This window comes from Lonchura striata, chromosome 2 (assembly GCF_046129695.1).
Source record: "Lonchura striata isolate bLonStr1 chromosome 2, bLonStr1.mat, whole genome shotgun sequence".
Lineage (NCBI taxonomy): Eukaryota > Metazoa > Chordata > Aves > Passeriformes > Estrildidae > Lonchura > Lonchura striata.
Window position 1 is genome coordinate 95,953,230 of NC_134604.1, and position 25,198 is coordinate 95,978,427.

General features: G+C 35.3%; 1 protein-coding gene across 1 annotated transcript in view; it reads left to right on the forward strand.

Moving 5' to 3' along the window:
• Window positions 1–25,198, forward strand: part of STS (steroid sulfatase) — a 107,112-nt gene that overhangs the window by 11,699 nt on the left and 70,215 nt on the right. The window contains exons 3-6 of the mRNA XM_077781587.1: window positions 11,800–11,952; window positions 13,642–13,763; window positions 16,619–16,741; window positions 22,320–22,743. Of these exons, the coding sequence (XP_077637713.1) occupies window positions 11,807–11,952; window positions 13,642–13,763; window positions 16,619–16,741; window positions 22,320–22,743 (815 nt within the window). The 5' untranslated portion in view covers window positions 11,800–11,806. The remainder of the gene's footprint in view (window positions 1–11,799; window positions 11,953–13,641; window positions 13,764–16,618; window positions 16,742–22,319; window positions 22,744–25,198) is intronic.

Sequence of the window (25,198 nt, forward strand, 5' to 3'; positions counted from 1 at the left end):
GAGTCTGTTTCAAGGATCAAATGGAAATGAATTGTTAAATAGTTTTGGAGGGGGGTGAGTTCTGAAATAAGCTTGTAGTTTTGAAGTGACTAGTTCATGTGCAGTGTATGTAATCTGGAAAAGTCCATTCTGTTCAAAGGTGGAAGTAACATTCAAAGGGATATTAAATAACTCTAATATTTTTCTTTGTAACCTCATATGCATTCAGCTTTCAAGCTGGGAGTAAACACTAAGCTACTGAGGGGACAGTATCTGTAAGAGGAATCTCTGAGAAAGAGGGGAATGGCAAAGAGTAACAGAGTAAGGGAAAACGTAAGAAAAAAATTATCACTACTGGATAGGTTTTATCTGCCAGGCTTAAACAAAGAAAATTACATTTGAGCAACCATACTGAGACAAGAAGGAAGATGAAAGAGAAGCCTGTGTAACCAAAACAAGTGTTGGAACGGAACCTGACCATACGTATTACTGCAGTTTTGTACTGACTCATTAATAATATGCATTCCATACATCCTGTTTTCTCACAAAGATATATTTTGCTTTTGCCCTCAGGATGCAGTGTAGGTGGCTTTTAGTAACTCTGTGTTAAAGCCCCGTCAGTCCTACAGCTGAGGCAGTGCTAACACAGAGGAGGGCCCCGTTGCCAGCAGGGAGCAGCTGCTGGCCTGTGGAAGAGCCCGTGCCGAGGGGAGGCAGGCAGCGAGGCACAGCCGCTCTGGAGCAGTGACCAGTGCCAGGGAGGCAGGGACAATAACAGCACCTGGGCAAGCAGAATTGGAGGAGTCAAGCCACTGCATCCAAAAGGTATTTAGCTTCAGTTCACATCGATGGCACACTGATATGGGATTCTTGAGTAAGAAGGGATTTGAAATAGGGTAGAGCATGGTTTAGAAAGATTAGGATTGCAGAAGAGCTTGTGGGGTGGCTTTTTGGTTGTATGAGCAGATGTTTGGGGATGAGGATGCATGAAATAAAAGTAGTTTAGATGAGAAGTTTAGTTGAGAGCAGGACTACAGGACAGTTGAGATGGCTTTTGAAGAAGTGCTTAACAAGAATTGTGACTATGGCACTCTAGGCTTTGAACACACAAAAGTTTGAACAGCTTCAGGTATGCAGTGACGCTGATTTGGGATTTTTTTGCATCGTTGGCCAGCATTTCAAATTTGGTGCAAAAATGGCCTTTCTATCTACCATGCTAAAGAATCAGATAACTAGTCATACTCATAAGGAAATCTTAGGGTACAGATCTCAAACACATCTGTTTTTCTCTGTTATTGTTTATATTCTGCACTGCTGACAGAAGTGACTATATGATGAAGAAAACTAGAAGCTATTGACATGAGTTAGTCACTTACAAGAGTAACTCTTAGCATCACATCTCCAGGTCCTCTATTATTATAATAGACAACTGGGTATGTTCTCTAGTATAGCAGTTGTTTAATAGTAGCAGTATTGTCCTGAAAAAAGGCATTTTGGACAGAGGAATTCATACGTTCTTTCTCATTGATGAGCATAATCCATCCTTTAAAAACATAAGGTTGTGTTGTACCTAACAGCACAAAGCAAATGAAAACATCTTTTCTTACAGACTTATTTAAAAACATCCTCATACAGTTGGAAAAGCACATTATTTGCCAGAAAAATTGGCAGCATGCTCTAGACCAAGCCAAAAGATAATGAGACCCCTGGAGCTATTACTGAGAAACTTTCAAATGTTAATGGAAAAGCTAATGGTGGTGTACCACAAGAAAAGGTGTACCATAAGAAAATAGAAAAATGCCTTTTCTGAATGTCTTTTAGTTTATTTATGATTTTAAAATGTCGTACAAGATAAGGTGAAAATGAAATAAATTCCTATAGTTTCTAGCTACTGATAATTTTTGTTTTCTCATGTTATGATTTTACCTCACTTCTATGTGCAAAAATAATGCTGTTCTAACAGCAAGAATTTACAAGTTTCATAAAATTCCTATGTAAGCAAGGAGTAAATAACTAGAGAAAAAGAAGGGGAGGAAGGAAGAGAAGGAACAAGAATTTCTTACTTACACAGGACAGAACAAACCTAGATACCTCTGGCTTAAATTGCTACTTTTCCTATATTGCTGTACTACAATATTTGCATTTATACAGTTTATTCAGGTATTTTTATTTTCTATCTCTAAGAATCCACTTATCCTCTTCTTGTACAGTAGACATATTTTTTGTCTTAGAATTATTTGCTGTTTCAGTATAATTCATTTTAAGACATTCATTTTAATGTTTACTTAATACTAAAAAGTATTTTTACTAAATACTAAAGGTCTATCCCTCAAGTATTTTTGCCAAGATAAGTATAGACACAATTTTTTTAATTTATAGAAAAGTCAGTTATTCTTTTGTAGAATTATTGAAATTAGTAAATGATAAAATCATTGGAATTGGGGTACAGATTTGGTTAATATGTACATGTCTTGTTTTGTAAATGTCTGCCTTTTGTCTGCTACATTTCTGAGCAGACTCTTGATCTATGTAGTTTGCAATTAGACTGCTATATAGCCACTATGCAGATCATCATCCTTCTTTTATTAATTAATTTAATTAATAAAATTAATAAATAATTTAATTAATAAAATTAATTAATTAATTTTATTAATTGTATAAATGTTCTTTCTAGGGAAAACATTTTCCTGGTTTGTAAGACCTCCTAATTTCATGATCCTTACATATTGTTTTCAATTTTGTTTTGCAATAATTGCATTTTATTTTTAAGCTGTTTTGTAATTTTATTTTTTAGTGAATAATGCTAATGGAGTATCTCGTCATTAAAGGTGGTTAGAATATTACTTACTGTCTTTCTCCCCCCCTCCCCTTTTCTAAAGCTCTTTTTTCATTATGTTATTTGTGGGGAAAATAGAAATTGTGAATGCATAAAGCAATTATCTTTGTTTTAATTTTGCATTAGGTGCTAAACATTGGGTATATTGAGAGTTAATCTTTTAACTCAAGTCAAAATAATGTAGCAAAAATATCTCTTAGCTTAAAAGAACAAAATGATTGGTTTGTTTTCACATTGTAAGTGTTAAAGAGGCTATTTTTCATATTTAAAAGTAAGGGAGAGTAATTTCATTTTTAAATTGCCTCATTTAAAAAAGAAAATACTTTTTTTTTTGTTTAAACCCGCTTTTTTTTTCCTGCTAGAATGACTTTTGTAAAAAAACATTAAACCATTTAATTCATAACTATTTGCAGAATGAGGACAACATTCTGTGAATATTAGCTGCAGGACAGAAGTAACACAGACCAGATTTTCCGGTTTTAGAAACTGTAGGGAAGGAGCTTGGTCTTTAATAAGCCACCAGTTTTCTATTTTTAATGTCTCTTATCCATGCAAATTAAGAGGAAGGAGAAGATGTTTGTTTATGTCCCGTGTGCCTCCTGCTTGTGACAGCAACACCATAAGTCAGTTGGTCTGAAGTTTGGTTTTTTTTTTTTTGCTTATTAAACTTTGTCATTTCTCTCTCTGGTAAAAAATTCACTTTTAAATCTAGATGGATTCAGTAACAGCAAAGAAATTGCTGGCTCCTGGTAATCAATGAAAGTAATTTGCCATTGGATTCATCTATTCCTTTTCATTTTAAATGTGGTGGGATGTCCCTGGCTAACAGCCAAGAACTCACACAGCTGCTCACTCCTTGTCTTCCTTCCCCAGGGATACGGGGGGAAAAATTAGTAGGAATGTGAGTGAGAAAACCAGTGGTGAAATGAAGCCAGGAAAATCCCTGTAATAGGCAAAACCACTTGGGGAATACAAGTTAATTTATTGATAGGTAGTATAAATATTTAATTAGTTGGAGTATTGGGAAACAAAACAAAACAAAAAAAGGACAAACATTAAATTTTACAGGAAAAAGTTTTCTTCCCACTCTCCCAGGTTCAGCTTCAGATTCCTCTCTTTCACTTTCCTAGTCTTCCCATAGTTCTTCTAGAACTATGTCAAAATAAAGTTTATTTCTCCAATCAGATTTGTGACTTCAATCTAAACATGTTGGCTATAGCTGACTTCAATTAGAGAATTGCCAATATTCCAAAAAATAATCACTGCTGTTGGATCAGTCACTCTTGTCTCTTTTGTTTTAGAGTAATGAAAGAAAATATTTCAGATAGAATATTTATCATATTGCTATACAGTCTAGAAAGGAAAAATACTTAAATTAATCCATTTGAGGAAAATTTTGCTACTAATACTCCTGAGGAATTGTCCCCAGTTCTTAGATTTCTAGTAGGAATTACTACTCACAGAATAAGAAATCATTGCACCAGTAAGGTTGGTAGAGTACATAATGCTAATTGAACTGTTCATGTTTTTTTATTACAAAAAGGGTTTTTTTTCATATTTCATGCTGACAGCATACAGACAACCCATAATCAGGGTGGGATTTATTTCATGTAACTATTATTTTTGTATAAATCTAGTCTAAACTAGGTCTAAAGTCTTTCTAGTCTGTGGGAAAAGGTCATGAGCATTCCTTCCAAAATTTCTTCATACCAGTCTTAAGAAAACACTCTTAAGGTGCTTGAATCTTCCTATTAATTAAAAAGAAAGCTTAGGTAATTAGCTCAGACTAAATGCCTAACTTGACGATGAATAAATTCACATGGATTTTCACTCATGGTTTGCATCATGAGTGACTATTTGCTGTGGGCCTTATAGGTACTTAAATTCTACATGGGTAAAGTCTCTACTGGTTGAATTTAGCCTTGTTGTAATTTTTCTATCTGGTACAATCAACAATATTGAGAGTCCTTAAGTGTTATCATGATGAAAGAATAAAAAACAATAGAATTGGTATAAAAATAATAACAAGCCTTTGAGAACAAATTCAAATGTCTTTTTTTCTTTAAATGAAACATTATTTTGGAAATAGCATAACATATCGGGTCATTTTATTGATGTATTACTTGCTAGCCTTCTGTAGCAAAGAAAATTAACTGGCCATTTCCCTGCAATTTTCTCTGGTAAACCACTCTGTCTAGTAAAGTGATTGCAGGTAGTGGAATATGGTGTTATAAAATCCAAAGCTTTGATCTTGACAGACTCCAGAGGATTCCATTAAGTAATATAGGGGAGAGAGGTGGGTTTGGTTGGGGTTGTTTATGTTCTTGTTTTTGTTTTTTTTTTTGTGTTTGGTTTCATGTTTTCCTCTGATAGACATTCAAAGGCTACCATTTCAGTGAAAATGGTTTAGAATCTGCTTTCAAATTAAAGGAAAATAAAATTCAGTGTTAAGTGGTTGGTTGTGCTACTGTCCCTTCAGTGACTTACAGCAGGGCTTAAATACCAACCTTCAGATCTGTGCACTATCCCTATGAAGGCAGTGTGTTGGTGAAGTTGAGTGTTTTAGTCCAATACTACTTGTAATTAGAACTTTTATTTATTTTTTTTTTAACAGTTCAATGAATATGAATGGAAACTCAAAGGAGACTAGTTTGGCTGCAGTTGGGCAAAGGTGAAGAGCTGGTAACCAGTCAGTGAGATGAAGCTGTGGTTTCTACATTGTCCAGTTCATCCAAATGGATGAAATAAGATTGTTAATTTGATGTGTAAGAGTCACAGTCTTGCAGAGCTTTACAGTCCTTATCTGCTTGCATAACTCTAAAGTGCAAAATTTGAGGCACATAAGTTCTTCTACATGTCCATTTGACCCTCTTGAAGAAGGCATTTTCAAAAATAGTCATTTCACTCATCTAGTGTTATTAAAAAAACCCTGACTCAGCATCTTTCAAAACTGCTAAGTAAGCTCAATATAATGGCAGAGTTTAGCTAAGCCCTCAAAGTATGTAAGAAAGATTTCTTTTAATTGGTTTGGATGCACTTCCTAGTCTCCAGGAAGTGCCATAACATAGTCACAAGTAGTTACTCACGATTAGCTTTTTTTTTTTTTTTTTAATTTTTCATTCTGAGGATGGTGCATAACTGGCAAATAAGATTACTACCTGTTTCATCTCAAAGATCTTTTTCTTATTGCTGACCAGAACCCATAAAAATAAAATCAACTTTTTAATGAGCATTTGGCTAATGGAGAATATTGTGACACAGTAGAAGAGTAAAGATGTATGTGCTCTAATATGTGTATCTAATTATATAGGATTTTTATTACAAATAAAATAATGACATATCACAAAAAAATATATTTTACTCCAGGTTATAATTTGCTATCAGAAAAAAATGTTTATTAATTATTAATACTGTGTTTAAGTTCTGTAATTTAGTTGAGACAAAAGTAGAAAATTCTTGAGAGACCATTTTAGAAAGATACCTAAACTAAACTTAGATCTGGTAGGGGCTTTGTAGCTTCATCTCTATTTAATTCAGATTCAATAATTATTCACACTTAAGAAATGTGATTATTTGTTTTAATGTTTTTCCCAGCTTATATAAAGTGAAATTTCTTTCTTGCAATGAGAAAACTTTTAGTCAATTAATTACAGATTTTCATATATGTATATAGTCAAGATGCATACTGAAATATAATGAAAAGTTTCAGAAAAACAGTTATATTTCATCAAAGATTGAACAGATATTACCAACTTGTAAGAGAAGAATTGAGAGAATTTAGCAAATCTGAAACTGATACCAGAAAATAATAAATTATACATAATATTACTTTGCCATTTCCTAAAAGATACAAGCTTATGCTTTTTTTTTTTTCTCACTAAGCTGAAGAATTTTCTCTACAGAACCTTATGGAGGGCAGGGCTTTCTCTAGTTTGTTTACATTGTGATTTTTATGACTTTTGAGAAATTTTTGTAGTTTGAGCATTCCGTTAAGCAAGGTAATTTTGTTCTTTTTTGCATACTGCTTAAGGATAACACAGCATTTTTTAATGAGGTCAGTATCTTTAAAGGTTGCTTATTTCATCAGAAAATACTGTACCTTCAAGGATAAAGTATATTAAGCATTTTCTCAAAGGGTTCTGTTACATTAAAAGAGTAGTTTGCAGATAAATTGCTTAATCAAAATTAGTAAAAATGCTGAGATTATTCAGTTGGGAAGAGATGTTGGAAAGAGTTTCATCTAATTGTTCTTGTAAAGATGCATGTATCTGTAGTAGTCAGATGGTTATCCAGCACACAGCTGGATAAACACATCGTGTGACAGGTGAGCAGCTGGCTCAGGTGCAGGTGCCAGGGGTTACAGGGAATGGAGTAACTGGTGACCTGTCAGGGCTCCATTGTAGGCCCAATACTCTTCAACATCTTCATAAACAATGCAGGACTGGAAAGTATACTAAATAAGCTTGCCAATGATGCTAAACTGGGAGGAGGTGTTCACTCCTTTGAAGGCAGAGAAATGCTGCAGAGACCTCAACAAATTAGAACACAGGGCAATCACCTGGGCAAGCATATGAAGTTCAATAAGGGCAGGTGACAGATTCTGCACCTGGGATGGTGCAGTCCTGGATGTATGGACAGACTGGGGAATGAGAGGCTGGAAAGCAGTGTCAGGAAAGGGACCTGGGGGTCCTCGTTGATGGCAAGCTGACCATGAATCAGCAGTGCCCTGGCAGCCAGGAGAGCCAACCCTGTCCTGGGGGCATCGGGCACAGCATGGCCAGCTGGGCAAGGGAGGGGATTGTCCTGCTCTGCTCTGAGCTGGGGCAGCCTCACCTCCAGTGCTGGGGCAGTTTTGGGTGACACAGTATAAGGAACACATCAGAGTCCACAGGAGGGCAACAAAGATGGTGAAGGGCTTTGAGGAGAAACCGTATGAGGAGTGCCTGAGATCACTTGGTTTGTTCATCCTGAAGAAGGGGAGACAGGGCAAACCTCATTGCAATTACAACTTCCTTCTGAGGGTAAGAGTAGGAGCAGGCACTGACCTCTTCTCTCTGGTGATCAGTGACAAGACTCGAGCAAATGGCCTGAAGCTGTGCCAGGGAAGGTTTATGTTGGATATTAGAGAAAGGTTCTTCTCAAAAGGGTGGTTGGGCACTGGAACAGGCTCCCCAAGGAAGTGGTCACAGTATCAAGCCTGTTTTGGATAATGCTCACAGGCACATGGTGTGACTCTTGGGGATTTCCTGTGCAGGGCTAGGAGTTGGACATTGATGATCCTTGTAGGTCCTCAGCTTAGGATATTCTATAATTCTATGACAGCCATATTTTAAGTCAGTTATCCTGACTTAAGAAGCACAAACAAACAAACAAACAAAATCCACAAAAAAAAAAACAAACAAAAAACCAGTCTTTGACCAGCATTTTTAAATGAAGGAAATAAAAACGTAAAAGAAGTGTTTGGTGAAATAGTGGATTGTATCTATTTGGGACTTTTCTTTCATTCATTTATTCTTACATATTTATACTTTAGGTTTTTTTAATGCTAATAGAAAATATGTATTAGAATCCCAAAAATACAATTTGGAGATATGTAGAAAAAGTAGGACATTTGTAAATGCCCCCACATACATGTGTATATGTGCATATTGACATATCTGTGTGTGTATGTATTCATGTCTATAGGTTCCTATACAGTGATTTAAGTATTGTAGGTTGAAATAGGATATGTGAAATACAAATCTTTATGTGGCTATTTTAATAGGACATTAAGCACCTCTTGAATCTATTAAACTTATCACCCACCTTAGAAAGAAAGAAACTACTTTTAGTTCTATTATATCATGGGGAAAGTGAAGCAGAGGTTAAAACTTGCACTTACGTGTCCCACATGTAAAAAAGAAGGAAAAGTGATGCCAGATGAATATGAAAAAAACTTTCAAAACTGATGCCTATTGAAGGAACATCTAAAAAGTGTTACAGAACTAAAAAAAATAGAATCAAATTGTTTCAATGCAAGAAACCAAACCAAACCACAAGTTAATAAATTAAAAATAGACTGTAACAAATCCATGAAGGTTAAAAGATCCATGGAGAGATATTCATTACAATGTTCTCTTCTCCAAAATGCCTTTAATGCTGACTGCCAAAAGTTAAAAGGCTAGTGCTAGTAAAATAATTTTTTGCCAGGTTGTTTTAAATCTTCTTTTAAGCATTTGAATTTGCTGTGGACAGAGAGGAAACATTAGTTAACTGGAAGCTTCATCTAATTTTGTGTTATCATTTTTCTGTTAGGTTTACACATGCCTGTGTTTTCACCAGGAGAAACCCTGGTGTAATACAGACAGCCCTCAGCATTCTCAGAGCTCCATTCTTCTCACGTCCTTCCCTTTTAACTCCTTTGAATTTCTTTGTTGTTGTCTGTTCCACTCAATTTCATCCATCTGATTTTTCTTGCTTTCTATGCACATCCTTTCAAGACACATGAAAATCTGCTGCAGAAGGAGTACACCAGAGAAATCACAGTTGTTTGGATTATTTTTTTCCCTGTTTCCTTGTTGATTTCATTTCAGGGACATGATATCAGGTGAAAGCAAATAGTTCAATGTGTGAGAGTATATACAGATATTCCTTCACAGTAGAGAAGTACCAGCTGTTTCATAAAATGAGAAATTGATGTATTAAATGAGGCTACCTTCTGCTGGTCTTGCAAGCTTCCATGCAACTCGCTACATAATGTCACCAACATACAATGTTCCCATTTTCAACATGCCCATTGCCATTGGCCTTTGACACCTTTGCAGTCTGAACATAACAGTAGGAACATAAGATCTGGCTGCAGTTTGTTCCTGTCATCTTGGGTCAATTTGGTTGTTAATTGTTCTCTTGGAATGCATGGGAAGCAAATCACTTTTGTTTATCTTTTCAGGGAGGAAAGTAAGTCTGCACCATAGTAGGGGCTACGCTACTAGTAGTAGTACTACATACTAGCTTCATTAGTATGGTTATTTGATGAAGGATGAATTAGATGTATCCTGTGCAGAAATGCATTTGCTCTTTTAGACTTACAGTTTGTGTATTTATTTTCCATGTCTGAAATGAAGTAGATTGCTTTGCAAGGGATAAACAAGAGAACGATTTACTGTAGTGATAAAGCTGGGATCTTTAGAGACTTCTGGCTGAAGTCTAAGCCAGAACTATGATCACCGAAGTGTTTATAAAATGTATCTTAAGCAATAAAAAAATAGCTAACATACTAAAAGAATTAAAGCCCTCTTTGTACCTATACTTTCTGACAGAACAGCAATAATGAATTTGGGAATCAGAAGTCAAAGTCTGTTTCGGTTGATCCCTACTATTTTGGTCTCTTCTCACTTATGTTAGTCCCAAATCTTATCTTCCCAGGTTCTTTCCAATCAGTTATCTTCATTGACCATAATCATAACTTCTCTTTCCTCTCAGACATTCCCAGTTCTCTTTCACCTCTGTTCCTCAGTTTTGTTTTCCTGTTCACTGTCATCCCTTCCAGTTTCTTTATTACTGTGACATTTGCCCTCATTTCTGCCTGCAATTCTCATTCCAGCTGATTAGCAACTTCCATTCTTGCTTCTAATGTCAGAGTAAACTCTTCTAGTTCTGTCTATTTTGTCTCCTCAACAAATAATTTTACCCACCTCATTTCTTTGTGAATCTGTCTCCCTTAATGTCTAGTCTCTTCATACCAGGTCTTTCAGTATTGACTTCTTTATCTTCTCTTCAGTTACATTATCTACCATAACTCATTGATTTACAAGATTATTCTTTCTTGACCAGCTATCCCCATTCTCTCTGGAAAATATTGTCTCTAGCTCCTTTTTCTACTCTTTCACTTAGAAATTTCTACCTTAGTCCTGGTTTCTTCCACTTCTTGTCTGAGAATAATGCAGAGTGCAGGTGTGACTCATGCCTTGCCTGCATTTTAAAAAGATGGGAATCTTACTTAGAGACAGAAGAGAGTCTCTGTTCTTTTTAATGTGTGTGCCTGGCACAGTCCATTACAGCCTGAAGGCACTCAGTTTCAGCCAGGGTAGGGTCAATGCAGTTTAACACAGGAACACAAGTTCTGATTAAGGTAAAACAGCATTCATATCATGCACATCTGCAAATACTCTTCTTTTACTATAAAAGTGTATAGTGGTATGTTGTATTGTGTACAATACATCCTTCTTCCTGTTTTAGGTTGGATATGACATGGGCATTCTCTATAGAACATTGTGATATGATATAAAATATTTTTAATTGATTTTGCTATCGACCCTGGTATTTGTAATGTTTGTGAAGAGCTTTTTCTTAAACACTCCTTACAATAATTTCATAGTGTATATCTTCACCATCTTTTCCATAGTATTTATTCCTTTCCAGAAACTTCAGCTGGGGTTTTTTTTGAAAGGAGAAATTGTTGAAGAGAAAATCAGTAATTTACTTCATTAGTGGAATTGATTAACTTTTTTTTCTTCAGTGAACCTTGGAGGTTTAGGTCCTAAATTATTTCAGATTCTGTGTTCCTCAAATAACATTTGTAGCTGAGAAAAAAACCCCAAACAAACAAAAATACCAAACCAAACAAACAACAAAAAACCCCAAACATACAAAAAAAGAGAAAAAAACCCCAGGCATTGTCAGCTCTTATGATTTCTTGCTAAATAGTGCATTTACATATGAAAAATTGCCACTGAGGTTGTACCCAGTTCTTTATTTGTCTTTATTTAAAGGCTTCATCTGTGTAAAGGAGTGAAAGGAAGGAAAAAATAGCCATATACTGAAATATGTATTTTTATTTTTAAGAAGTATGAGAGAAAAAATGCTTTAAAAACTTCCAAGAAAAAAAGCACCTTCTAAAAGCATTCAATCTTTCTTTTTTTCTGTTACTATGCAAAGCATAGTAATAAAAATAAAATAGATTAACAATCTATTTATTATATTTTCCACCTGTTCTTACACACTAGGAAGAAGATGGGGCTCCTTTTACTTCTAATAATTTGCCAGTGTGCCATAAACATTATCAAAACACACAGTGTTTCAAAGCCCAATATAATTTTACTGATGGCTGATGATCTTGGTATTGGAGACCTGGGGTGTTACGGGAACAGAACCTTAAGGTAGGATGATAATTTGGTGGATCTTTATACTTAGTTTTCAATGGATTTTTAAAATTAAAAATACTAGAACATTCAGAGGTTTGATTAGGTTTTTTTTTCTTGAGTAACCAAAGTTAATAACTTTTTGGGAGATTTGAATATTCAATCCTTATTATTTTCCTTTTTTGACCAAAAATTTAGCAAATGCACTTACCCTGCTGAAAAGTTGCATTATAAACAGAGGACTGAGCAACCAACCAAGTAAGAGTAGCTCTAGAGAACTAAAGTATAATAAACAAATTTCTTCTAGAATATATATGACACAAATACTATGAATTAAATGTATTTTGAAGTGCTCGTGATTTGGAACAAGCTTGTTGCTAACTAATTTGAAATAAAGGGCTGATATCTGCCCTTAATTTATCTTCATACATCTTAACTAAAACAAATGTTAATGTACTTGAATAATGCACCAGTGTGCCCTGGGATGTTTCTTGATACCAGCTTAGATGTGATGGTTATATAAACAGAGCAAGTGATATCCAGCCTTTGTGTTTCAGAGGTGCAAAGTCTTTGGCAAAATTAAATCAAACATTCAGACTAAAAGCACTGTCTGTCAAATGTTAAATGCTCTTTTTCCTGCTGATGTTATTTAGAAGTAAAATCTTCTTGTAGCTCAGAAAAAAAATGCAAATCAAGTTACAGCTTCTGGTTTTAAACCAGGAAAAAATATATATCCACTGATACTTGGATCACTCCCCTCACAGGCACCAGAACAACCCCAAGATCTGTGTTCTCTGCTGAGAGAATTTGGAATTTGATTTTTGGAATGTGATGAATTTTCATCTTAGTGATTGTTATCAGTAGGTGACTTTACAGATAGAAAATAATTCCATTGGAAATCTAATGTTTCTGACTATTCAGACTTAGATGATGGGAGCACTAGTGTGCCTTGAGGTCACAGTCATTAATCTCCAGGGTCAGAGAGCTATTAGAGCATGCTGCAGCTGCTGGCCAGTCTGCATTAGTAAGTTTTATCTGTAGAACCAAGGACACAGGATTTCTTCCTGCAGGATCCAATTTTAATCTGCATGATGAGCCAGGTCAGAGACAAGTTTCCCATACAGATATGGAAGCTAGGTTGTGCCCCTGGGTCTAATATAGCAGACATAATCATGTCAGACATGTAGATATTGTTAATATAGAGCATAACACAGAGTCATAATAATTTCAATCTTTTCTAATGGCTTATAGCGCCACATGACATTATCCCTACCCCAAAATCTTTTGCTGGAGAGAAACTGAAGAGGCACCAAGTAGGGAGCAACCTTTCTCTAGTCTTCCTTACCCTCATTACTGAAGCAAAAATGTTTTAAAATTACAGTTCTAGTTAAGGAACACATTAAAAAGTGTTGCAGTACTATATGTCCAAAGGTTGCAGTTTAATACTGGCCATGAAGAATAGAAGAAAGTGCAGAAAAAGATTTTTGCTGCAATGTTTTGGTGTGTCTGTTCAGACACCTAATGTAAAAATATTTGACATGATAGTATTTGGAACTGCAACCCACCACACTTTTGATAATTTACATACAGTAAATTTTAACTGGATTTTCCTGATAGTTCTTGTCTCAGGTGCCTTGTTCTTACCATGCATCTATCCCAATAACCATCTTTGGTTTGTTTTTTTTTCTCCTTCTTGTGTTTTTCCAGAACCCCTAATATTGACAGGCTAGCAGAGGAAGGAGTGACACTTACTCAGCATATAGCAACATCCCCACTTTGTACTCCAAGCAGGGCAGCTTTCCTGACAGGGAGATATCCTATAAGATCAGGTAAAATCCCATCACTTTATTTATATATAAATATTTTATTTTATTTACAGCACATGCCTGTATGCAGGTATTTTGTCTGGCCTTCCTTGATTTGTTTATCATTTCCAGATTAAGTAATGGTAAATTATCAGTCCTTTCAGTGACTGATCAAGCTCAGCAGAGCTGATCTACATTAGAAGTATTTCATATATATGGGGAATTTTCACATTTCAGAAGAGTTGACATAAAGTTTTTTTAGTGAGTAATTTTTTAGTTTAAATAGCAACAAAGCAATCTGACTGTGGTTATTTAATGCCAGGTATGTCCTGGGCTGCATCAGGCACAACATCACCAGCCAGGCAAGGGAGGGGACTGTCCTGAACTGCTCTGTGCTAGGGTGGCCTTGCCTCAAACGCTGTGTGCACCAAACCTGACAGAGTTCAAGAAGTTTGGACAATACTCTAGGACACATGGTGTGACTCCTGGGGATGTCCTGTGCAGGGCTGGATGTTGAATTCAATGATCCCTGTAGGTCCCTTCCAACTAAGCATATCTTGTGGTTTTGTGTGATTCTGTGAAATTACTTCACAGTTCAATGACTCCAAGGCTCTTTGCTTTTCTCCACAGTTGCATTCAGGCTGCTCTCACTATGTTGGTGGACAGCCCAAGTGCCACACCACAGAGATGCATCTAGAAAGACTCAATGTAAAGAAACCAATGTAAATATTTCTTCTCAGACATTTCTATTTCTGCTAAACCTTTTGTTTTGACAAATTGTTTGGTTTGTGTTTTGGTTTTATTTTTTATTTTGTAGGGTGGAGGTAGGGGCAGGACAGTTCATTAAGGTACTCAAGTTGCCCTGGAAACTGGGGAGAAGACAGCAAAAAATTTCTCATCTATTTGAAGTGTTATTTCATATCTACCTATACATAGCATTAAGTACCCTGTGAATACATGCATTTAATTTCTCTTACTTTTAAAGTACCTGATCCAAAGCCTGAGTCTATGAAGATCTAGTCTGTTTATTTTAGTGTGCTGGGACTGAGCCTCTCAGTGCTTAGCCATGCAACTTTAACATTCCCTTAACATAATTTTTAGCAAGGATCATTATACATTAATCAGATCACTTGTTCATTAGTGATAAAACATCCTGCCCTTGCTTCTGGGAATGAAAGCAAAGCAAGACTCTGGAGCCTACTTGGTACGTTTGTGCTCACTCAAATCAAGTAACAAGCTTCTGCAAAAGTGCCAGCTAATATAACTTGCTAAATTTTCCATTACATTCATCTGCAAAGGAAAATTTTATATACCTGTTACAGATATATTGCTATTAATATTTACTGTAGGTAAAGTCACAAGTCACTTTCCATTATGTTGCTTGTTCTTATTTCTGAAAAATTAGGACTTGAACTATTTTTTTTCTTCACTGGTCAGCTCTCAGACATACTTAATCATTTCCATGTAGTACAAAAATTGAACTTCATCTTACTTGAGTTACAAAATTTCTAAATATGGATTTTTTCCAAATATCAATGAAGAGCTAGTAAAGGCTTATTATAGACAACACTAGAATCATGATGTTGAAAAAATGTTAGAAATATAAGTCTCCTGCTAATAGAGCTGAAGAAAAAGATTCCAAAATGCTGTATTGGATAAGACACAAGCTCAGAGAAAGGTAATGGGGGGAAAAAAAGAAATCATGCTTCTGTACTTTCATTCTGATAACCTAACAGAATTACACTGATTTCAGTTACAAGAGCTTGAAATATGTAAAAATAAATATAAATAAGTAAAATATAGATAAGTATATGACTAAACTATCTGAAGCGTTGATCAGCAAAACTATCTGGGGTGAAAAACTGAAGTCATCATTTGAAAGGCAGGTTGAGCTCTCTTTAATAAACCAGTCTAACGAGTCATTTTCTCATGTAACCACAAGGGCTACCTGAGGGAGGATTCTGGTTGTCTACATCAGTCATGTAACTTGGGCACTGTAATCATCCAGTTGCATAATTTAGACTTCCTGAAGATACATCTGCACAGATTTGCATAGATATTCTCTGTTCTTACTATTTTCAGTGCCAGCTGTCATCCAGAATCCTAGTAATCTAATTTTCATGAACCTGAGCTCTCAAGTTCCTCATCCTGAGAGCACTTTGTAAGCTCATTTGTGCTTCTCAGACTCTTAGCATATAGAAATTACTGTGCCTTATTTAGCTGTTGTCTTGTTAGCCAGTACATGATGCTCCTTTAGTGCACTCACTCAGTCAGTGTACATTGGATGATGTGTCTTCATGCCACTGGAGCACCCCATTAATGCTGACAGCTCAAGTCACTCTATTTACAGGGTCAGATTCCCTCTTGCTCTATCTGACCTCATGGCATTTACATGCCCAGCAGCAAGACTGCCCTATTTCAATATGCCTTCTCTCAAAAAACCTTAAAGGCTTGTAGAAAACCATATATGAGGACAGGGGAAATTCTCAAAGTAGAACTTGGGAATGATCTCACGTAGTCCTCATCTTCCTTGTGTACATCTTCCCTGTGTACAAGAAAATAAATTATGCAAGCTCAACTTCTTAAAATGTTGCTATACCTTAGAAAATCTACACAAGGGGCTGCAGCTGTTTATGTGATGGCTGGGCCCATGGTTATAAGCTCAGATTTTTTTTCTCCATGTCTGTTGCTGGTGTCAATACAGGAAAGACCTCACTTGGCTAAATGGATGATTCTATCTTCCACTTGCAACACTTAGTGTCTGATTGTAATGTGTCATTTAAGTGATACCACCAAAGGCAAAAAAGTGCATGCAGAACTAATGAATGGAAATTCTTTCTTTGTATTATCCTGGTCTCATTAATTTTTATTGTATTCAGGAATGGCTGCCTTTTCAAGAGTTGGTGTCTTCTTATTTTCTGCCTCTTCTGGGGGACTTCCTTCTGAAGAAATTACTTTTTCCAAACTCCTGAAGCAGAAAGGTTATGCAACAGCTCTAATAGGTAAAAACTGCAGATATGCGCAGCACTTTTTTCTTTTATTTCAATTAAAAGAACATTATCTTACCATATAGGCTTTTAAGAGCATGCATTAAGCTTTTCTCCACAGCATAATGAATTTATTTTTCTGGAACAAAGCTGAGCACATTCCCATGCCTGTGTGAAACACTAGTCAGGTAAGTATATCTAATTCACTTGTGTAGTTATAGTCTCATTTTGCAAGGTACAGAAGAAACATGATGAACAAACTGAAAATTAGTCAAGCTCTTGAAAAGTTTTCAGTATAAGTAGGAGTTAGATTACATCAGAGAGACAATGAGGGGTTGATCACAGGGGTACAAGTCAGCACTGTGATAGTTTTAATTTCACCAGTATTTAAATTCCCATACAGTAAATAACACTGTACCTGGGCTACCATCTTAGTCATCAGACAAAAATGAACATTTCTAGGAAATTTTTCATATTATTTGGTAGATACTTCATAGAAAATTTTCATATAAAAATATATTTCTCTCTCATTATGAAGATAGTTCAGACAGCTGATTGCAGCATAAATATCCAGTGATGGGGAAAAAAATCATATTAGGTTAATATTTAATAGAATTGGAATTAATGTCATAAAAGTATAACATTAAAGATTTCTGATTTTTTTTTTTTCTTAATTTGGCCACTGACTTATTCCACCCTGCTAATATTTAAGAAGATACTTGAGAAGTTCAAATTGTATTATATAATATGTTTCTTTACTGGAATTGCCAGGGAATAGTTGTGCAGAGAACATCATACTGGAATATTACTAAATTAAATTAGATGAAGTATGCACACAATTTTTTTTTTTTAATGAAACAGAAACTTGCATTTTTGAGAGTAATTTTTGTTTAAAAAATCCAGGCTGTTTAGAAAGGCTAACAATTCACTCCACTGTTCAAAAAACATCTGTGTTATGTAGATAAACCAGTGTCATCATTCTAACTAAAAATCCTACTTAGCTATACCCCAATCTTATAAAGCATAAAATACCATGATGTCCTAAAAGAATGAAAATAGAAAACCAGAAATTCTTATCAGAAATTTATTTTATGTAGGTGTATGTGAACCCTAGTACAAAAAAGCTGTTCAGAATTTGTCATGTTCCTTGTGGACTTGATTTCTATTTCTCCATATTCAGTTAAGAGCTGTTTTTTTTCTGTTTGTGGCAAGCACAGTAATAAAACTCATTTTCTGGAGTTGACCCAGTTAATGTTCTTTTTTTAACTACTTTTGCTAGAACATGACAGCTTGCCACTTAGATCTCCAGAAGTTCTCTCCATGATGCTTAATGAACAATTCTTCCAAGTGGCCTGAGTGATAGCTATGAGACCATAAAATGTAATATTACCATATCCTTAGAGTATAATGAAGGTTTCCAAAAATCAAGAAGTGCATTAAAATTAGGGATAAAGCATATGTAAATGACAGAAAGAAAAATTATGTAGATTTGAAGACTAGATAGCCAATTTGATTCACAACCAGTACATTTTCTGCTTTTGCTGGTGTTATTATCACATCATATTGGTCTAGGTCAGGGAGTCTTTGCTTGGTTCAATCTAACTCAGCAGTTCCCAAAGAATTAATTGTCAAATCCTGCACCAGTGATGGATTGGCATGAGGTTAATTTGAAGCCTTTCTGATCCTCAAGCCTGTAGTGTCATTTTTATCTTTTTTGCCAGTCTCCTCTCTGAGGACATTATTTTTCTTCCCTAGGTGCATTTTTGTTTATTTTTTATTTTTTTATCTTCTGAATAAATAATTTATTTTGTTTGATATGTCCCAAAATATATTTTAGCTATGAACCTATTTTATATATACACTTTTCTACCATCATTGTTTTCTCCTGTGACATAAAGAAGGTGACAACCAATATATCTGTCACGAAAGCAGACAATCAGATCAACAAAATTAAGTTCTAGCAAAAAAAACCCAGATGCATAGAATATGTAATATTTCACCAGTGGGAAGAAATACTGATGTTTTGTTGTAAATAGCTATTCATAATGCAAAAATTTCCATTCAATTTGATAGATAGTATTTTAATTACTGCTATACTCAATTACAGTTGAGTAAAGGTTAATTTTTCTTCACTGTTGCTATCCAGTGTGTTGTCCAGCATCCAGAGAAGTTTAAAATCCACCTATGGAGCTTATCTCCAAACCTAAAATACTAATTGGTAGCTGGTACTTATTTCTTTCAGAATGAAGTATTATAATGTTTGGGCATCACAGTAGTAAGGTGTTCAAGATTGAATGAGTCTATAAAGTGGAGATAGTACAACAGTTACTCAAAACAGCCTAAAATCTGTCCATGTTAATACCATATGCACATACACTTTTTATACATTTTGCTATGTACTTCAAATAAATATATTTCCTAAGAATATAAATATTTCTGTTTTCATCTTGTCATTTATCTATAAAGCACAAAATCTTTCAAAAATAAATATATCAGTATATAAAAATCAGTCTGTGCCAAAACCACTTTGCTCCCTTTTCCACAATCTGAAGGAAAAATCCAGGGGAATCATGGATTTCTGTAGTGTCCTTAGGATTCTGCATTTTGAAAAATGGAGTTTCAAGTGAAATTTCTTGGCTGAATAGGGCTTGCCTCTCACTTCCACTTGCCTTTCATTGCATTGCTTTTGCTCTGCAGAAGTCTTAATTGTGGCTGATGGAGACAGAAATAAGCCTAGGTCTCAAATTATTGCGGTACTCATAATTTACAATTAACAGCATAAATTTCTCTCAAAAGCTTGGTAGAATCTGTTGAAATGCCTATGATGCTTGTGTGAAGTGTCCATTCTATGAAGCATCACTTGGCAAAGAGATGAGAGCATTTTGCATTGCTCTCAGATTCAAAAGGGCCCCAGAATCTAAAGCACATTACAGTAATCTGTTCAAGCACTAGCTCAAGGCAGGGGTTATTGTCACAAGGAGTGAAACAAAACATGCATTGTGGACCCAGCCATCACATGCTTTTTCAGAGTAGTGCAGGATCTATCAAAACCATCCATCTCCCCAGCCCTTTGAGAATGGCAGTTGTGTCATCCTGTCACAGGTCCTGATATAGTTTGAGCTGGGGCATCCATTGCTTTTCCTGCTGACCTAGTCTCTGCTTTGTTTGGCTTAAATTGCTTCTTACCAAATATTTTTCTGAGGCCCAAGTTTGTCTTGATATTGAACAATTTTGTTGTGCTTGCTAAAGAAGCCCTTTTGATAAAAATAGAACTTATATTTTCCCCACCCTAATTTGTTATTGCAAGGTTTTTCTATCCTGAACTGTAGTTGAGATCCAGTTAAAAAATCCACTACATAAGTGATCTTGTAGATATACTTAATTTATTTGAGTTTCTTTTTCATATTTTATTACTGAATTATAGGTGCTTTGAGATTAACATGTAATAGCAAAAAAAAAAAAAAAAAAAGCCTGAAGAGCATTTATGTTCCTGATTATATGCCTCTACCTTTAGATCACTTATCTAGCTTGATGACAGTTGTTTTATTCTCACTCTGTTACACATCTAACTTCATGATTATTCCATTAAGACACTCATTCAAACATAAGAGAAAAATTGAACCATTTCTTTTCAAAAATATGCATCTTTGAGTGCTGGGAATGAAAATCAGAGTTCCAGCCTTACCTAGCCCTTTTATAGCACCATTATAACTCCTAAAATTTCAGTACAATGGTGTGTACTGCTTGTTTTTTTAATTGACCACAATAATTTTTACTGGACCATGTCAAAAATAGTGACCAGAACTATTCTGTTCAAAATACCACCAGCAGAATACCTCCTCAGGTGAGGGGGCATCTGACAGGAAAAAGTTCTGAATGGAATGAGAAGGGTGTAGAGGCATTCATTTCACTGGCACAAAAGCAGACCTGAAAATGTTTCATACCTGCTTTGATGATACACAGAAGTTATTTTTAACTTAGGACCATCAAGAGACATATGAGGACAACTGGACTCAACTAAGCATTCAGATTCAAGATTTTGAGTTTTTTCTTCACCTTTGTTGACAGACAAACTTAGGCATATATGATATTCTCACCCTCTAACTTAGTTGTGTTATTTGTGGAAGAGAAATAAGAACACCCAGCTAATTTGCTAAATTTTTAAAAAGCAGAACTAATCCCCATATTCACCCTCTTTGGTACTGCAGTATCTGCATTTGTAACAGCCAAATGAAAAAGTAGAGGATGAATATGCTGTTCTGGAGACCCAGGAGATGTTCAGGACTGTTTGACTCTTATAGATGTGTTAAAGCTGGGATGGTTTGAAAAAGGGGAAAATTCTGTGTATGCTTTTTTTCTGTTTTACATTTACTGCCATGAGTATTCTCAGTTCTCTGAAACAAGTATTTCAAACTTTCTCAGGGCAAGTTATGGGAATGAAGACTTACTGGGTTCGTAGATTTTCTTGTTTATTTATTTAGCAGTCACGACCCCTGAATTATGCTGGTCATGTTTAGGTGTTTGATTCAGAAAAATAAATAAATTTTATCCCAGCATTATATAAAGCCATCTGTTTTGTCAAGGCCAGCATGCTTTTTAAAATATTCAGCACATTTTCTTGCTGAGAGCAAAGGCATAGCTCTATCAATAATCCATCTCAATAAGCTTAACTGAATTTGAATTTTTTTATAATTATGCATTTTGATTCAAATAACAGCTACCAATTAGGTCTGTTGTGCTAAGCAATGCATAAGCATGTGGTAAGAGGTTGTAGCTGAGTCATAGAATGAATTATCTAGATACTTACCATAATCAGCATGAATATAGATTGTATTAGTATAATGCAAATCAGGCTCAGTGGTTTCTTATGTCAGACAGTGTCCAACATTATTGCAGAATTAGAGTGATTTCCTAGTGGTACAAAATGCTGTGAGAGATTGTATTTGACAGTAATTTACTTGTTACTGTTGTTTTTAATTTATATCTATGAAATATATAAATACAAAATAATTTGCCTTACTCTATATATATATGGGTATTTCAAGGGATATTGGCAATTTCAGAGATTTTGCAATCATTTAAATAAGAAATGCTTTAGTAATTTCCATAATCTTGATTTATTTTCTATTTGTAACTGTTTTCTGATTATTTGTGGTTTTTTTAACTAGTCAAATTATTTGCCAGAAAAACTTCAGAAAATATATTTTGTACTTCCATATTTGTTCTTCCTCTTCAATCAGTAGCTGCTACAAAACAGTATTTTCTTATGACAACTACACATGCTTAATTTCCAAAGTTAAATGTCAGGACTCTGTTGCTCTTCAATGACCTGTTAACCCACTCAGAATTTAATGATCTTCAGAGCAGCCATGTTAAGCTATTTCTAACTGAGTTGAAGAGGGAGACATGAAAAAAAAAATCCTTGATGAAGGCATAAAGAAAGTTTAAATAGAAAATAGGGATCCACACAATAAATTCTGGGAACAGTTATCTGACTATCAGTCAGATAGTTTTCATGTTTGAAGTAATGCACATTTAAAGTATGTTTGATGATTTAACTATGAAAATACTCCCTGTCCTTCTCTCTTTTTAGGAAAGTGGCATCTTGGGATGAACTGTGAAAGCAGTAATGACTTCTGTCACCACCCCCTCAGTCATGGATTTGATTACTTTTATGGCCTTCCCGTGACCAATTTTAGAGACTGCAAACCTGGCCAAGGCAGTGTCTTTTTAAAAGGTGTTCAGAAAGGCCTTGTCCTCCCAATCCAAATCACTGGAATTGCCCTTGTGTCTTTAGTAGTAGTGCAGTACATTGGCCTTCTCAAAGTACCCTTCCAAGCACTGTGTTCCTTCTTGTTAATAATCACAATTTCACTTGTGGTTTTGATTTTTTTCTTCTATAATTTTCGACAACTAAACTGCTTTTTAATGAGGGACCATCAGATTATCCAGCAACCACTGTCCTATGAGAACCTTACTCAGAGGCTGACAAAAGAAGCCATGCAGTTTATTGAAAGGTAGGTTTCTAACTGTGCTGTAAGTTAACATTGGTATCTCATAATGAAAGTGCTTCTGAAAATGAGCTGGTGAGCACAATATGTCATTATATATGATTGTAATTTTTTTCCTTTAAAAGATGACTGAAATTAATCTTGTTGGTAGGAATGACTGTTTGGTTTCCTCCTATCAGGTATGTTATTAATTTCTTTATAAAAAGGGAAATGTTTTATTATTACAAATTTCATGTTACTTGATGTGTGAAAAATCTTTTGTGGTGTGACTCAATTCTGTGAAAGCACAATGCAGAGTCATAATTCATTACTTTTTTTGGAATGGAGAGATGTTCTTCATCACTGAGTTGATGCATCCATTAAAAGGCATTCATATGGCTAATGTTTTAAGATACTAGCATTTTAGATGACTCCACTTTTATAACAGTAATTTTGAAATATCTGATTTTCAGAAATCAGGGTGCTAGCTTCTGCACCTGGGACAGAGTAATCCCAGGCACCAGGACAGGCTTAGAGTGACCTGCTGGAAAGCAGCTCTGGGGAGAAGGGCCTGGGGGTGCTGGTAGACAACCATCTGTCCATGGGCCAGCAGTGTGCCCTGAGGGCCAAGAAGGTCAGTGGGATCCTGGGGGGCATTAGGGAGAGCACTGCCAGCAGGGAGGTGATCCTGCCCCCTGTTCAGCCCTGGTGAGGCCACAATTGAAATGTTGTGTCCAGCTCTGGGATCCTGAGGACAGGAGAGATGCAGAGCTTCTGGAGCAGGTCCAGCATAAAAGAGAGAGCAATAAAGTTGATTAAGGGACTGCAGCTTCTGTCTTATGAGGAAAGGCTGAGGTGTCTGGGTCTGTTTAGCCTCAAGAAGAGATAATTGAGATAAAACCTCATCACTGTACATAAGTATTTACAGGGAAGTGTCAAGAGAACAGAGCCAGGCTCTGCTCAGTAATGCCAAGCAGCAGGACAAGAGGCAATGGGCAGAAACTGATGCGCAGGAAGTTCCAGCTGAACATGAGGAAGAACTTTTTTCCTGTGCCTTGGAACAGTTAACCAGAGGAATTTTGTAGTCTCCCTCATTGGAGATATTTAAAAGCTGTCTGGACATAATCCTGTGCCACATTCTCTTGGATGATCCTGAGGGAGGATGGACCAGATGATCCCACTGTTGTCCCTTCAAACCCATTCTGTATTCTGTGATTCTGTGAAATAAACAGTTTTGAAAACTGTTTTTAATAGCCATCATATTGGGCCATCTAAATATTGGGTTTACAAAACTCAAGTCATAGTTCATTTTTGCTAAGTTAATTACTTTGCCATAATTGTCATCAAAGGGGTCTTAGTGGGATTAAGTCAAAAAAGTATAAATCTGTATATTCTAAAATAGAAATAAATATATTTACATTAAAAAAATAATCAATTTGACTTCTGGAAAAAATATGTGTATGTATTTTTCTCCACTACTTTTGACACAATTTGCAGCATTTAAAAAAATACTAAATCAAGGTAAAATCATATTCTAAGATATTGAATTACTATTATCCTGAATTTCTATTCTACGTCCCTGAATTACTAGTCTTTAAAGTATGCAGCATTAGTTTCTGTGAATGCATGCAAATGGTGTCATTGCTGGATGAAAACACATGCCATGAATCTGCAGCTACATTTTGTAGACTTTATGACTGTACAGTGCAGCTGCTTCTAGCTATTAGCAAGAAAAAATATTTATCTAAAATCATACTGCAATTTTTTATCATTTCCATCCTTATGAATATTTGATGTGGCTGTTTCTTTTCTACACAATATACTGAAAAATGGTTTTTATAACAAATTTCCTTAAATGAGTAAGTCTTCCCAACAATCAACATTTTTATAAGTATTTATAAATTAACTAAACCATCTTTATTTCCTACTGGTGATGGGGATAAAGATGTCTTCTCAGTTACATTGTAACTAATTTAACAGTGAAGTACTTTGTTATTACAAACACAAGAACAAACACATTTGAAAATTATTGAGAGATTACATGCTTAGTGACCAAACATGTGGTGATTTCAAAAGACTCTCAATTACATTAACTATATGTTGGTATATTCTTCCACTATTTACAAGTATATAAAGTGCCTGTAGTGATACTGTTTTGGGTATCTATGAATGTTTTGCTAATTTCAACGCCATGACAATCAAATGGCTGCCTCAAAATAGGTGAGTTCAAGATGGAAATCAATGATAGAAAGCTAGTAACTCTTTTAACTATATTACTATGTATAATGTGCACAGTGTTACCATGTAGATTAGTGTTGTTGTTTGACCCCAGTGTTTAGAGCTGACAAAATAATGTATAATCTAAGTCAGCATAGCTTTGTTGACCCAGCTAGAGGTAAGTGGCCTTACATCATTTAGGCACTTGGCCCCAGATGTCAGTGTAGTTTTCAGACAACACTGATGTTAAATTGAAGTTGAGGTT